This window comes from Botryllus schlosseri, chromosome 4 (genome assembly GCF_051294905.1).
Source record: "Botryllus schlosseri isolate E-star chromosome 4, Bs_hap1, whole genome shotgun sequence".
In the NCBI taxonomy this organism is placed as follows: Eukaryota; Metazoa; Chordata; class Ascidiacea; order Stolidobranchia; family Styelidae; genus Botryllus; species Botryllus schlosseri.
Genome location: NC_137239.1, coordinates 8,428,665 through 8,445,448, shown reverse-complemented (window position 1 = coordinate 8,445,448; position 16,784 = coordinate 8,428,665). Strand labels below are relative to the sequence as shown.

Here is a 16,784-nt window from a genome sequence, read left to right as displayed (position 1 = left end):
TTTACCGCACTGTATACCGGTACTTGTTGAGAACAATATGAGATGGTCGGTAATCATGGCACCAGATATGTTGGTATATTGAATCATTGATAAATATACAGATAGATAGATAGATATAGATAGATAGATAGATCGGTAGATATAATATGTTGGGGCTCAGTTCTTGTGATGGAAAGGGCCCTATTGTTTTTATATTTTCTCATATTTTCTTGTATGCAGTGACAGGCCTATTTATATGCTGTGCATTTGATATGAATTTTAATGAGGATCTGATCGAGAGCGTCCGGGACTACCCAGTGCTCTATGACTCTACACATACGAAATTTTTGGATAAAATACGAAAAGATAATATTTGGATAAAGATCAGCGAAAAACTCGCTAAATACGATACAACAGGTAAGCATGACGAGTTTATGGTTATGAGTGTATGGTATGGTATAGCCCCAGTGGTTCTCAACCGGGGGTCTGCGAAGCAATTTAAGGGGGTCTGCGAGACGCGAGACCTATAAATTTTTTAAATGATTGATAAACGAATTTCAAATTTTTTAAATTAGGGAAATCACGACGCAGTTTTGCTCCCCAACTACTAAATCCTCATGACTCACATCATCAGAATAATCGCCGGGCATGAAATATCGTACTGTGTAAATTCATTTTAATTGCCAAATTGCCAATAACCTACTGATACAATCATTTTGCTGTTTAGAGACATTTTGTTGGAGTTTGTGGAAAAATAAAAATACTGGTAAGGAGATAGTTAATTGTTTGCAAAACCTTTTCAATTTAAAGATGTCAGTCGAACATAAAAATTCCTCAAGTATTTTCCCTAATTTGTCCCAATGTCTTACTTTTTAGAGGTAAGTGCATGACTGCACCGCTAATATTGCACTCCACCCCAGCTCCAGTAATGTTGTTTTATAATATGAAATACTGTGACAGTTATGCCCTTACAAACATGAATTCACGCAACTTACACATACCATGAAAATATAGTATTTGTCATTTTTCTGCCCAACCTCAAATCTGTTTGCTTTGTTAATATGGTAGGACTGTAGAATGACATTGTGGGAACAACATAGTTAAAGGAATCTGTCCATCAGAAAATTGTTCTGTGAAAAAATTGCACGTCTCATCTTGGCCTCCTCAGTCCTCACCCCTACCATTTGTGTAAACAATGCATAACGGAGGATGCAGTGGTATCACCCCGGGAAGTCTAGACTGATCCTATTGTCTATGCAATGTCCTATTTGTCGACCTACACACACTGCTCTTGTTATGCATGTGCAATAGGGGTGTCAAAAAAACAAACTTTTTTTATTCATATTTCGAGACTTAGTTGTCAAATCGTGAGTTTACCTAAAAAAAGTACGTTGCACACCAAATTTTACTCAATTCCAACCAGAGAAACCGAGGTCAGTCGAATTGACATTTCAGCTATTTTGGAAATAATAGTATTTACGGTGACCAATTTCGTCACACCGACATGACCAAAAATTGTCCGGTAGGGAGTTGTAAATAAATGTATTATGTCACAGTATAATGATTGATGTTTTTTATTAATTTTCACATTGTTTACAGCGACAAACTGCAAAAAACGTTGGAAACAACTCCGAGACAGGTTCAGCAAATATGTTGGCGAGTTGAAGAAAGCCAAAAGCAGTGGCTCTGCCGCAAGCACTATCAAGGAGTTTACTCATTATCAGTCCATGTCTTTTCTGCTTGATCATTTGAAGCATAAACCGTAAGTCCTAACATCATGCGGATCAGCCAACAAGCTCACATACCGAAGTTGTCTCTAGAAAGAGGAAGAAATATGCTGATAAACAAGAATTCCAGGTGAGTTGTATGTGATGAAGGCTTATAGACAAAACGCCTGATTTAGCCGATTGAGTCGAAATATATTCACAATTATGAGAGAAAGTCTTTTCGCGTCTGCGCTCGCAGAAAGATCGTTGACGATGAAATTAGGCACAAAATAATATGATTGTCGTATATTAGCGGAAATCTTCGATATCGAGATGTCCAGATGCCGAATAGACCTGTCCTTGCAAACTGAGCCCAGTGGGCGGTATACAGTCGACCCGCAATATACCCAAGTATTAATAATATTAACTTTGAAAATTTTACACGCCTGGCGCGGCTAGTTGGCAGCGCACTCGTTCGTCAATTTCATGTGGCCCTTTAGCCGAAAAGGCTGGCCACCCCTGGTCTATATAGATTAGGTTAGTTATCTATAGTAATCTAGAGTCTGTCAGCCGTCAGTAACATTGGTTGCAGCAACAAAGATGAAAATAATCTTGATTTCGCGAAGGCCTGCTGTTGAATTATGTGAACTCAGTAGATATGGTTGTTGCATAATAGCATCTTATGAAATACGTCGGAGCCGGAGCTACCCCTCAAATAACTAGCTCCAGCTCCGGCTGAATTTTATGTAGAGCCCCGGCTCCAGCTCCGGTAAAAATGCATGGCACCGGCTCCAGAGCCCTGCTTATAGTACAAGTAAAGTTATTGAAAGTGGTGATATTCCTATATTTTCCATATGCAGGCCGCAATATCCGACTTCATGAGCCAAAACGTTAAATCAATGAATGACTTTACTGCTCATCTTGCAAACCGTCCAAGAAACGAATATGCCCACTTTGGCAGCATGGTTGCAAAGATGCTGGAGAAATTGCCACCAGTCAAAGCTATTTCTACAATGAGCTGTATTATGCAATTCATGGGTGAGCAGATGTCTTCACTCGAGACACAAGTTATTGATGCACAGGATGCAGAATGATGTATGTTGTATGACGACTGGATATGTGCAACTAGAACTATAACTACTCGCTTTTGAAAATACGAAACTAGAACGATTCAATTTTCAAAATCTGCAATTAGAACTAGGACTTACTCAGTTTTCGAAATCCGTAACTTAGTCACCACGTCAATTAACTAAATTGGTAGATTGCACAAGTCTGGCTGTATGTTTTTGACATTGTTGTTTACCTCTGTGTTGATACATGCTAAATTCTCTTCACTGCATTTTTTGCTTTTGACATTTTTCATGTCTTTCGCTGTGGTTCTACCTTTCTTATGCGGTAACTTGCCCCTAGTTCTCGTTCTTGATCTGTGATATTCTGTACTTAGTTGTATATTCTGTACTTAGTTGTATGTGTTTCGTTATACCCTAATGTCAAACTATGTTCGCACAAGCAATTTCCATATCTTCTTCAGTAAAAACTGTTTCAATATGAATGCATTAACTTGCCCCTATAGTACTCGTTCTTGATCTGTGATATACTATACTTCGTTATACACTGCTTAACACTATGTTCACACAAGCAATTTTCATATTTTCTTTAATAAAAACTGTTCCAGTAATGTGAATGAAAGAATATTAATGTTTTGGAACAGTGGTTAACAATCAAATGTACATCGGATAGTGTCATTTCGTCTAGCAATATATTCAAAAGCAGATTTGGGGTCCCAGAATATCCAAAGCAGATTTGTGGTCCACCAGAGTCGATGAGCTCACAGCCTCACACGCGATTTACCACTGCTTCTTGCCATGCAACTCTGCCAATATTGCTCATAAAGTAATTGGTAAATTTCTCCCTCACCTCCTTTGCTTCGTTGCTGTACATATTGGACCCCAGTCTCCCAGTTCGAGACGTGGTCCCGGTTTGAGAAGTGGTTGTAGGGCCTCCAAAATCACTGGAAGTGGCTGGTGCGATGCCAAGGTTTGAGAGTGTGCACGAGGATCTTAGCTGCAAGAAGTTGTGCAAACAACATGCAGCTTTCGTAATGTCAGTGGCAAGTTTGGGCTCGGCAGTAATGGTGCCCCGGAACACTCTCCACCGCGCTGCCATCACGCCAAATGCGTTTTCAATGACACGCCGTGCCCGTGATAATCGGTAATTGAAAATAGATTTGTGCGATGGCAATTGTTTGCCGGGATAGGGTCTCATCAGATTCCTGCGGAATGGAAATGCCGCATCTCCAACTATGACGTAGGGAACACGTACATCTGTCCCAGGTACTGAGGTAGGCAGCCATCATCAGGCACATTTAGTTGACCATTCATGAACTTACTTCCGAAGGTCGAATTCGAAAATACCCCACCATCACTATGTCTCCCCGAATCACCTATGTCTACCAGAGTGAAGCAAAGCTGTGAGTCACATGCAGTGAGAAGCACAATACTATAATTTCCCTTGTAGTTATAAAATTCTGATCCCGACTTGGCACTCGGCAGGGGCCTCAATGGTAATATGTTTTCCATCAATGGCACCAAGGCCCATTGGAAAATCCCACTTCTCTTGGAATCCCTTTGATATTCTTGCTGCCAATAACGACTCAATGTCACCGTCCTCCAACTCCACGTCCATTTCCAATGCTCCTTCCGCGTCCATTTCCAGTCAGTCAACAATGTTTTGATCGCAACCATATTTTGTTCGGCCCGCGAAAACGCGGTCCGATACACACCAATGAAGCGGAAAGCCGAAAGCCAGCCGAAAGCCTGTCGATAGCCGAAAACCGATGCGCTTCGGCTATAGGTTAGGTTTTCGGCAATAGGCGTCCTGTCTGGCGATCCCTTTAGGAGTTTAGAATCCAATCCAAATTGTCAACTAAACGTTTATACCTCATGGTTATTTTTTTCAATTTTAGGATGCCACTATACAAGATCATGTCAGGGCATTTCAACCAAGTCGACATCGCATTGAACCGTAAAACCGTATGCTGCGAAACAATGATGGATCGTTATCAAACAGCACATATTGCAAGGTAATCATTAGCATCCAGCTAATTTGCTAATTTCCATGTATAAGGCAAGTCAAGGTTTTCTAATCAGACCTGTATCTGCGGTCGCTTTGGATCCATTCTGAAAGTCAATATTGCCCAACTAGGAAACGTTTCGTGTTTTGGATTATACCAAGTAGTCAAATTTAAATCAAGTCCATGCATCTCTTTCTCTGATTTTCTTCATATTTTAGGATGCTGCTTAAAGACTGCATGCTGCAAGAGCAAAATTATATCACAGGAACTAACCGAGTTTAGGAGTATGCTGCGAAAACTGAAAGACTCGTTATCAAGCCAGCAGGTATTACAACTTTGTTAACGACACCTGATGTCAACTTTCGTAGTCGCATATATGAGGTAAACCAAAGCAGAGATGGTCAAAGTTACTAGCGTTGCTACTCAAGTCGATGTAGAAATACCGCCGTCAATTTATACTCGATTACAAGTAGATGCAACAGTTCCCAATACAAGTCAAAACTACGTCAAGTGGAAGTAGAATACGGAATGTCGGAAAAATAGTCAAGTATGGTAAGCAGTTTTTCGGAAGTTTCTACTTTGAAAATTGCTATATGAATCTTCGCGACTAATATAAAATTACTAATGCCATGTGACCCTACTAATAGGAAGAATCTTCAACTTTCTTCTCCTGTAGCAATGCGGCTACTGGTTGGAATCGAACCAAATTTGGTGTGCAGGCTTGAATTAGGTAACCTAACAATTTTATCAAGTAGCCAGTAGAATTTGAAAGAAAAAGTCATTTTCGAACACCCATACTGTACAGTGTACAGACATTTGCTATTCTCATGCTCATAAGATGAACTATGATTTGATAATAACGCAGTTTGATTCAACTTTTCGCGATTTCAGTAATTCTAATTCTAATCTAATTTGAAAAAAACTGTCAGCAAGAATTATAATTTTAATCTAATTTCCAACTGTGTAGCTATAATTTTAATTCTACTCTAATTCGAAAAAAAAACTTGTAGTTGTAATTTAATTCCAATCCAATTTGGAAAAAGGGAACGTTTTCTAGTTGTCCAAGTCTGCCTGTTACATGCGGTTTTCATGAAAACTATCCATAAATTTCCATCTTGTCGATGCCTAATTGGCCACACATAAAGTGATCGTGTGTGAACATGTTTCCTATAGCGGTAAGTTCACCCTATCGGACCACAGTCTGTGCTGCAATTCCTTAGCAAGTGTAACATCTGATTTTTTTGGTAAGTACTTTTTGAAAATATTTATACTTTGTAATGGCTTCTATTTTTGTGCTCTTTCATTAAGTTATGCATGTTTGCATGTGCCTGTTAATTGGGTTGTGAATATGCATTTTGATTTCAGGATGATGCCACAAGTTCTTGCTGAAGATAGTGACTCAGCCTTCGCCGTACAAGAGTGTTTTGCGGAAACCTGGAGGAGACGACTTCCCAATATTACATGGGCAATGTTCTTCGAGCAGTATTTTCAGTGAATTTTTTTCTCCGTCGCTGGGATCTCTGTTTATGTTATTTCACGAAATATGTTTCCATTTTATGTTATTATGGTTCAATTGATATCGAATATATGCAATCAAGAAAGTTTATTTGCAATAGCGTGCAATTTGGAAGAAGATGCAGGATTTCAAGTAGGGTGTATATACTGAAATTACGCCCCAATCAATTATAATGGCTAGGGTGAAATATCCGATATACACCGCAAGGAATGGGGTGGATTCTGGTCATACACACCGGCAGGGTTACGTAAGTTCTGTTTTCGTGTACCACCTTTTGGGGTGTGTATAACCACTCTTTTCGCTAAGAGTGATACAATGTATACGTACAATGTCACGTACTGAACCCACTGAAGTTGCGCTGTCGGAATATTCAATCAAGTGATACTATCAACTCATGTGACTCTTACATTATGTACATTGATTTCCAGGCATGACATTTTAAGCAGACTCTAAATATTATTGCGCTCCGCTGAATCCACAATCCATTACTATTCGTTGTGGTGGTGCAGTATACCTACACCAGAAGTTGCTAATAATTTGCAATTATGGCCATTTTTGACTTACAATAATACGACCTGCCGAAGTACAGTAAATCTATACATCAATTACACTTCATTCCGATTTTATTGCACACCCTTTTCAACGGCATACGACATTATGACCCTGCCGGAACATTTGGTTCGTTCAGCATTACCTTCCAGGTATTATATGCGCGAAATTATTTTAGTTGCTGTTAGCCATAGCCAGTGGAAAAAGCCGCCGTTTCTGCCTCCCATTTTCGACTTGAAATGCTGACTCCATACGTAGGCCTACCACTACGTCTCATCAATCAACTAATACGAATATATTTTTTAGCGATTAACACAACAAATATTACTAAACTTAAATTATTTCTAAAATTTTCAAAATAGCTCTGTGGCCCACCTCAAATGCTCTTGTGGCTCACCAGTGGGCCATGGCCCACCCTTTGAGAACCCCTGATCTAGTAGGAGTATTGCACCATAGATCTGACCTCACTTTAGGATGTATGAAAAGGCGAATGGGTGGAAAAGGAAAGAAGTCTAATGGTACCAAAGAGGATGACGATAGCAAGAACGGGATGAGAGGTAACGGCCTAATTTTCAAAGTCTTTACGACTATTTGATTTACCTATTATTCACTGACATGTTAAACTCGTTCAAACTAACGATTAATAGTTGCATGCATGATATAACAGTTCAATAAGCACATACCTGGTGTCACGTAACCATTCATCCATCCGTGCATGCGTATATTCATCCTTCTAAATATCTACCTCTTAGAAAAGAGGTCCTCATGAACGAATATTTGTTCTTTTTTATACCTTTCCCACTACACCTGCACTTGCGCCCATACGATGAGTTAAATTAGAGGAATTGTTCTTAACCGTTTTCTCCTCAATACCTTTTCAAAAATTGCCTAGCTCCTCCCCATATTTTAATAAGGACTGCAGTAAAAAAAAACAATGAGTAAGAAATCGAAGTCCTGTTTGTGTTTTCGGGTTGGGACTTCACTATTGGAAATATTTCGCGCTTGAATCGCGCGCGGCGCCACTCAACTAATTAACGATATAATAATTGTATGCGCTATATTCGGGATCGAATCAAGGCTGTTACAATAATCATCAGGTACGGTCTCATATACCATCTAGTTCAAGCCCGATGTATATACATCACGAATTCACATCTGCGATTGGCAATATGGGGAGGTTAATATTATTGCGTTTTATTTTATTGCTTTGTGTGACTAGTAAATCAAGTGAGAATGTGGTAGAGGTTTTTGCTCGTTCACATTGAATTTAGTACTGCACCTTATTATTAACTTTAACATGAATGAATTCCAAACAAAGCTCATTTGAGACTGTGGATATCATCCTTTATGATGCGATGAAGAAATAATCTGCCGATTTCATTTTGTAACTCTTAGGTACACGTATATTTATTTAATCACTTTATTGGAAAAGCTTCAGAGAAACTTTAACGTACAAAGGGATCTTACTCCCAAAGGTGGTACCCGATTTCGACACGCTGTGGGCACCTGGTTGCAATACCAAGTTCGGAATATTTTTCTGAAAATAACCCGAGTTAGCGTGACGGGAGTGTTTTACCGAGGAATTGGCAATCTAAAAGAAAGCACGCGCAATTCATTGTACAGGAATCATATTAAACCACCGCGTCCATGAAAACACGCTGCAAACATCGCCGGCATATATCCACGCGCAGAGCAACGAAAAGTGTCGAGATTTCACAGATTTTTTTCTACTATTACTTTGCAACTGCCACGTCATTTTTCTTCACCCCCTCTCATACCGCCTTCTGAACCCAGCACTCCCCATATCGCATCATGAGCGTTTCCGCTCCCTTCAATATCCAAATCGCCTCCTGGTGGCGCTATACCCCTAGTTAATAACCACTGGATTAGGTAGGATTGGCATATACGTCCGGAATTTCCCGGGATTTCACTGTTCAAACTGCGTCCGGGAGGAAATTCAAATATATGCCCAAATGGGTGGAATTTTGAAGGCTAAATTTTTTTCGTAAGTCAACGTAAACGATATTATTTTGAACCAACCGTGATCAAAAATAAATAAAAGTAACCATCCTTTACTGAAATAACACTAATTGTGATCTCAATTATAAAATAAGGGTATATTCCGGCCCACGTGGGGATTTTGAGCGATCCGCAGAAAGTTTCGAATCTGAAAGTAGTGACAAATTTTATGCGTCACAGAATGAATCTCAGCTTGCCAGCCCGAGGAAGATGGTCATGACACTACTTGTTTTGTTCGGGTCTGCCATCTATATACATTTGAGATTAAACATTTTAACCATGAACATTAAAAAACAAGGCTGGGTTCCAATAGAACTAATGTTCACGTACAGTCTTTACTAAGGGTTTCTACATCCGATATGCACCCAGAGTTCGAAGCACTTGTTGACAGCTTTGATCGAACACAGATGCATGATTGACCTCAACAGCTATATTCAAATACATTAGGTAAATAATTTAATTAAATACTTTTTTGGTTCCTATGATTTGAACTTAAAGTTTATATTAAATACGATTTATTCCCTGCATAGATGGATAAATACGCGATTAATGTATCGATTCTTTAATCCGGCCCGCCAAGTAGCCTACTTCATTTTCCCATATCAGGCTCGCCGACCGGCGAAGTTGCCCGCTCCTGACATAGATGAAATGACCTAACATTATAGCAGGAATGAGTTGCACACGAAATTAGAATACAGTACAGCAATCACCAGAGTTTACGATACAGATGGTCCAATTCCGAACCTATTTTCCACTCTTGTACTATTTAACTATACAGTCGTTAGGCAAAGCTTTGATATTGTGACGTTATAGAGACACAAAATATTTTATGCCTAATTTTGAAACCCGCTAGTAGGCGCTACAGAGTTGCCGGAATTTGAGCCATCAAAAGATGGTAACCCTACATTATTTAGAGCAGTGGTTCCCAACCTTTTCCCACCCACGTACCATTTTGAGGTTTTATGCAGTGCTCGCGTACCACCTATACAAGTTACGCGCACCGAAGTCAGTCAAAATTTTTCCCACCATTTATGTCGTCACAAGCACGTATTTGACCTATGCGAGGTGTAATAACAAATTCTATTAAACTAGGCATTATCAGTCAGGGCTGATGGGATGCATGGAATTGTTTTTTCGCCACCAGTCACAAGAAAAACAACATAATGAATTACCAACAAACAACATAAGTCAATTTATTTAATGCCACATGAGATTTGCGAACCATTGCGCGGGCCATTTGAATGTTGATGACCTTTTTTAGCCACCCGATAGGATCGACCGGATTACGTAATGATGAAAACAAGACTTATATTACTACGCATCAAAATCGGTAACAAAAAGTCAGTGGGCATAGTGCACTAATGAAGTCAGCGCGAGAAGCGCGAACATTTTTCTAAGTTAGTGAATGAGTTCGGCCAATACTAATGTCACTTGCATATATTGCGGGTCATCTCTGTATACCAGTGGGCTCTCTTTGCAAGCACAGGAATATTCGGACATATTAATATCAACGATTTCGGTGAACATGCGTCTATCATTTTGTGCCAAATTTTCATCGCCGATCATCTTCATCTTCATCGTCATCTCTGCAGGTGCATACGCGAAGTCGGATGTTGGACGGTACGTTCTCTCATAATTGTCAATATAGTCAATTAACTAAATAGTATATTCATATGAATATACTATTTATTTGTATATTGAAGTTCTGTACCTCCAAGAAGCTCTTCAAATAGTCAATTAAGTGAATTAATTTAATCAAGTTTTTGGTTGGCCTTGGAAGTTCACAGTAAATTACCTGAGTAATTTATTATTTGATATTAGAACTAATTTTGAGAATTATCTCGCGGGCCACTGGTTTGCCACCCCTGCACTAGCTGCTCGATACGTGGCATACGTTTGCTCACAGCGCATCGAAAGTCATGCATGGGCGCAACAAGTCGGTTTCGTGTCTTCGACTTGATAGTCATCAGGGATGAAAATCCTTGCTCGCACTCCCACGTAAAAGGGAAAATTAACAGCTGGGTAATAGCGTCAGAAGCTAGCGTTGAATACGAGGAGGTGATGCTACAAAAAAAACAACTCAAAATCAACCCCACCTGAACTAATAACTCCTTTCAGTTGAAAAAAAACAGAATCTACTCGCGTACCACCTGGAAGACCTTCGCGTACCACAGGTTGGGAACCACTGATTTAGAGCAACTTCATAACTGACAAACGTCATCCTACGAACTAAATGAAACGGGTAAAGTTTGCATCAATAAGTTGCTACTTTGTTGAAACATTCATCATCTCGAGTTTGTTGAGCAAATCACATAGGAAGTAGGCGCTATATGAGCGTACGGAATTTACGAACCACAAGATATATCACAAATAAAAAATACGAATACGAGATGATAGAAACTGACATACTAGGGGATGTAAATCATCATGATATAAAAAGGAAGCGTTGCATGTATCCATCAAGGCTGTGTATTCAGATATAGTTTAGCAGTAGACTGGATAAACTCGTTGTATCAAACGCCACTAAATGCATCAATGGTCTTAAAGTACATGTAACCTTTACATATATAATCTAATATCTTCTAGGCGCTGGACGTGGAGGTGGAGGTGGAATGGAAGGAAAGGGAGGTAAATCGATTGGCACCTCCGATGACGACGATGACAAACGACCAATGAAAGGATCTGGCGGTAAGGAGTAATGACTCATTCATTCATCTAAGACAGTGGTTCCCAACCTTTTTCCACCCACGTACCATTTCGAGGTTTTATGCAGTGCTCGCGTACCACCTACAAGTTACGCGCGACGAAGGCGGTCAAAAATGTTTCCACCATTTATTACGTCACAAGCAGTGACTTATGCAAGATGTAACAACAAATTCTATTAAACTAGGCATTATCAGTCAGGGCTAATGGGATGCATGGAATTGTTTTTTCGCCACCAGTCATAAGAATAACAGCATAATGAATTAACAACAAACAACAAAAGTCGATTTATTCAATGCAAGGGCTGCATTTGGTTATTTTCCACTAGCCAAGGGGCGGCCAACCTTTTCGACCAAAGGACCACATAAGATTTGCGAACCTTGCCCGGGCCACTTGAATGTTGATGACCTTTTTTTAGTCACCCGATAAGAGCGAACCGGATTAGGTAATGATGAAAATAAGACTTATATTACTACGCCTCAAAATCGATAACACTTATGTCATGAAAAGTCACTGTGCATAGTGCACTCATGAAGTAACCGCGCGAAGCGCGAAAACTTTTCAAAGTTAGTGAATAAGTTACGCCAATACTAATGTCACTTGAATATACTGTGGGTCACTTTTGTATACCACTGGGCTGACTTGGCAAACACAGGATTATTCGGACTTATTAATATCGACGATTTCGGTGAACATGCGTCTATCATTTTGTGCAAAAGTTTCATCGCCGATTATCTTCATCTCTGCGCGTGCAGACACGAAGTCGGATGTTTTACGGCACGTTCTCTCATAATTGCCAATATAGACAATTAGGTAAGTTGGGAGCATTTTTATATTCAGGAAGGGCTACAAAAATCAACAAATTTAGTGACAATAAATCGCTCGAAGTGCTAAGAATAATATCAAGTCAAATAAATCTACCACGAAATATTTTATAATACTTTATGATCATATAGGAAGATCTACTATAAATGTTGCTGGCCCCTGGCTACGCCAATGCGTCGGAACTGGTATATAAGTCATCAACATCCCAAATTTCGGGGTCGGACTTATCAAGTTTTTGATTGGCCTTGGAAGTTCACAGTAAATTACATGAGTAATTTATTATTTGATATTATAACTAATTTCGAGAATTATCTCGCGGGTCACTCATAATCTTCTCGCGGGCCACGGGTTGGCCGCCCCTGCGCTAGCTGGTCGATGCGTGGCATACGTTTGTTCACAGCGCATTGAAAGTCATGCATGGGCGCAACAAGTCGGTTTCGTTTCTTCGACTTGATGGTCATCAGGGATGGAAATCCTCGCTGGCACTCCCACGTAAGGGAAAATAACAGCTGAGGAATAACGCGAGAAGCTTGCGTTGAATACGAGGAGGCGATGCTACAAAATAACTCAAAATAAACCCCACCTGCACTAATAACTCCCTTCGGTCGAAAAAGACAGAATCTACTCGCGTACCACCTGGAAGACCTTCGCGTACCACCAGTGGTACGCGTACCTCAGGTTGGGAACCACTGATCTAAGACCTTCTTAGGCCTACCTTGAAATGTTTTTGTTGAAATATTTAAGTTCTGTTCACTTTGCGATGACCTCATATTCCATATCCAGAATAATTCTCCATTTCGATGAGATGTACATATTTACATTTGGTTGATCACCTTTGATAGATCGTCCCGGAAGAGGACCAGGCAGCAAAGGAGGAATGCCTGGAAAGGGAAAGAAACATAACGGCACGAGCGGTGATGATGAAGATGATAACAAGCCATCAAAAAGAGGCCCAGGTTATAATATTTGCGTCGAAGCTTCATTTAGTGATGTATTACAGTATCTGTGTATTCTGTTAGGGACAAGAGGTGGCAATAATGATGGTGATGACGAAAGAAAAGGTCCTCGTCGTGGAAGCCAAGGCCGACCCTTCAGACGAAGAGGTAAATTAGGATTGTATTCCCAGAAAATAACGCTTTAAGACTACTTTTCTGAGACAGGATTCCAACCAACCCGTGGCAGACGACTAAACAAAATCGCTCTCCGTACAAAACGTGGCCGCCTTCTCAGACAGGCACTTAAAATGATGCTTGAGGGGAAATCGGATGATGACGAGGATGATGAGGAATCCAAGTCTTTGGAAGCAATGATCCAAAGCATTCATGACATACTAGAAGAGAACAGTGAGATTTAGCGTCAGAAATTTAGGCTACGAAAACTTCGTTTACTTACCCTTTCAATATATTTGTATAGATGATGATGATGACGACGATGAGACTATTGAAGATTCTGGAGATGATGAAACGGGGGAGGAGGATATCGCAGGTACGTATTATTCTAATTTTATTAACAATTGGAAGCTGTGCACTTCCTCCCTAATCCCCACAGTAACCAGTTACCATTAACTTCCACACTGTAAAAAATCTGGTAGATTTACTGGGAAATCTGTAAATTTTGCAACGAATTACCGATAGCTGCCAATAACTGTGCGTAGCTTGTAATTTTACATTTTGATATGTAATATTACCTCAATTTAGCTCCAAAGTCAAGTTACCAGAATTTCTTCGCCAAATTACTGACATTTACTCGTTACTGAAGTTTACCAGGTTATTGGCAAAATTGATTAGCTTGAAAATCTCTGCAGCCAATGTATACTTGGAACTGAATGTTACTGATATCATTCTCGTGGTGATTTGACCTGATTCAACCTCGTTCGCGAGACTGGGGTCTGTCATACGGAAATTGTTGGCCCTATAGTACCAATTTCAGTATAATACATAGTAGGGTAAAAGAAACAACTGACAATCGTAGATAGCCACTATATTATATTATAAGGCTATGGCTATACCGCCGGTCTCGCTGGTTACATTCCTTGTCACGGATAGGACTGATGAGTTAGAATATCAGTTTAGGATGTATAATATTGTTCGGGAAACTAGAAATATCAGCACCGCATGCTAAGTTGACCATTTGTTAATGGCGAACAAGGCGACATTAGGTTACCTCTACGCGTTACTGCTTTTTCTGAGATTCGTAGTAAACAACCAACGCACAACTGTGACATCACAAGCAGCGTCTGGTTAAGTAAGTACGGTAAGTAGTGACAACACATGGAATAAATATCAATTTATACGAAATTAGATGGGAAAGAAAGGGACTAGATGTAATGATAAATGTTTCTGTATGAAAAAACCGACCTCAATCAAACATTTTAACGCAGTGGCCAGTAAATATTATTGGTGGCATGTCAGCGGATGAATACCGTACACCTTTTTGTTTTTGTGGTATTCATGGTGTTTGTCGACTACTATGGTCATTTACACCAGGCCGATATTATTCATTATTTCCCGTAACTGCCGACTTAAAGCACGGCCCACCTCTAGGCTTTTTGTAAGACACCGCTTACGCGGATGACTTGGCGAGGAGGAGCCTAGGTAAACCTCCAACACTTAAAGAACGGAATTCTGAAGTCGACATCCGTCGGACTCGACCCCGCACCCATTGGTGTTGCAGCCGCGGATTATACTACTGCGCTATCTCGCCACTACACCGTACACCTTATTTCGAAATCGTTGCAGTGTCGTATCGTCGTCTGGCCATTATAGAGATTTGAGCAAAGGGTGGAGCGAAGCTTGTTGTGCTTGAAGAGAGTGGACACGATCGCTGAAGATTCATAGGAATGCTGATTGGGATACGCATCGTAAAAGGTACAGTACTACATAGTATTCGTTACCGTGAATATCTACGACTGTGCACACCACCGGGATGACTTTGATTTCATCATTGAAATATTTCAGTCGCCGCATTCTCTGTTCTATTTTGGATGTTAGTCGACCTGCTGGCCTGTGACACCACATACTCTGCCGCTGAGTAGTTGAAACTGTTAGCATGTTTATGTCATTATTGGGCCATAGCATAGAGATGTTTCCATCCACTGCAGGATTTGTTTGACACACATGCCACCTCAAATGAGTAACCTTTTGCTTCACTACATAAGATCAGTGGTTCTCAACCTGAGGAACGCGAGAAATTGACTAAGGGTGGAGCCCAATTCTTCTCCTCAACTAAGTAATGCTTAAATGCGTATCTCCACTCAACTAAGTATCGATCGATACTCAGCGTTGAGTGCGCGCCAATTCTCGCTACTCAGTTAAGTATTGATTCCCGTGCGGCATTTTCCGAAAGTGCGTTGCCAGATTTTTTTAGCCTTGACCCAGACACGCGTGGACGATTTTGTCATGACAACGATACGCTTTCCACGTTATTTCGTCACAAAACCTACTACTTACACGTCGATCTCACTGATTTACCTCCTCCAGACCCTTTCAAGATGGCCCAATAGAAATAATAGTAATTCTTGAAGACACCCAGAACATTCCTTTGTCCCACAGAAGTATATTTGCAAGATGCTACAAACCCATTAGAAATTTATAAAGGTATGTTTCACAGCAGGCGACAACGTCAGTGCAGGCTTCAAAGAACAAAAGAATAAATCAATGTCGCGTGAATAAATTGAAAATTGACATTTTTTAGGGTTTCTTTCCAATTGAAACTCCTCTATGCACGATTTACTTAGCTCATCTACGATTAAACTTCGCCATATCCACCCTATACATTTTCTCCCTGATATATTTCTTGTTTCCAAAAGCTTATTGCTGGTTGCTGCTCTGTTGCCGAGAGTCTCGTCTGAATATTGAAAGGCCTGAAGGTATAGTGACTCCATCCCAACACTGATATCACCAAGAACTCTATCAGTTCAGGTTCAAGATAAGATGCTGCATCTACTTAATTGTGGGAGGAGCATTCGTAAAGTACCGGCAGGGTGAAATTCAATAGCTAGCAGCGGCACAAAACTTGTCGGTTTCGCTTGACGGTCGCCATTTATGTATCTATAAATTTCAAAAGGCAGTTGACATGACTTTTTTATAATAGAATTATATGAAACAAAATCCATCCATGCAAGCGCCATCTCACTCATTCACTCAACGGAACTAGACGCTAGCGCATTTGAGAGAGTAGAAGTTACCATTCCGGTATACTGAGACGCCGTACGACAATAAGTCGAAAGGGTACAGAAGAGAATTACAAATACAATTATATACACAAAATCCACCCAAGCGCCACTGATTTCATTTGTACAGCAGAACCTCACATCATGAAATAGCGGCGATATACAATATACCGGTACTCCGGTATTTTGCGGGCGTTGGCAGCTGGCTGATGAAAATTGACACTTAAGTCTGGTGGTGGGCTG

The 16,784-nt window shown here is 40.3% G+C and overlaps 1 protein-coding gene and 1 long non-coding RNA gene across 2 annotated transcripts; both read left to right on the top strand.

The window, feature by feature from the left end:
* The first annotated feature begins 192 nt into the window (after positions 1–192).
* Positions 193–3,189, top strand: LOC145436983 (transcription factor Adf-1-like). Its single transcript, XM_080314166.1, has 3 exons — positions 193–396; positions 1,579–1,836; positions 2,546–3,189. Exons 1-2 carry the CDS (start codon positions 252–254, stop codon positions 1,743–1,745), a joined length of 312 nt encoding a protein of 103 aa, XP_080170292.1. The 5' UTR covers positions 193–251; the 3' UTR covers positions 1,746–1,836; positions 2,546–3,189.
* A 1,454-nt stretch (positions 3,190–4,643) lies between these two features.
* Positions 4,644–6,364, top strand: LOC145436783 (uncharacterized). Its single transcript, XR_013914404.1, has 3 exons — positions 4,644–4,767; positions 4,977–5,083; positions 6,124–6,364. It is a non-coding gene; the product is annotated as an uncharacterized LOC145436783 (long non-coding RNA).
* Positions 6,365–16,784: the final 10,420 nt, after the last annotated feature.

What these genes read in the sequence shown, in the direction of transcription:
- LOC145436983 (XM_080314166.1), top strand. Translation starts at nt 252, where the DNA reads ATGAATTTTAATGAGGATCTGATCGAGAGCGTCCGGGACTACCCAGTG. An exon ending in CGCTAAATACGATACAACAG is followed by an intron (nt 397 to 1,578) that starts GTAAGCATGACG and finishes CATTGTTTACAG; the next exon opens with CGACAAACTGCAAAAAACGT.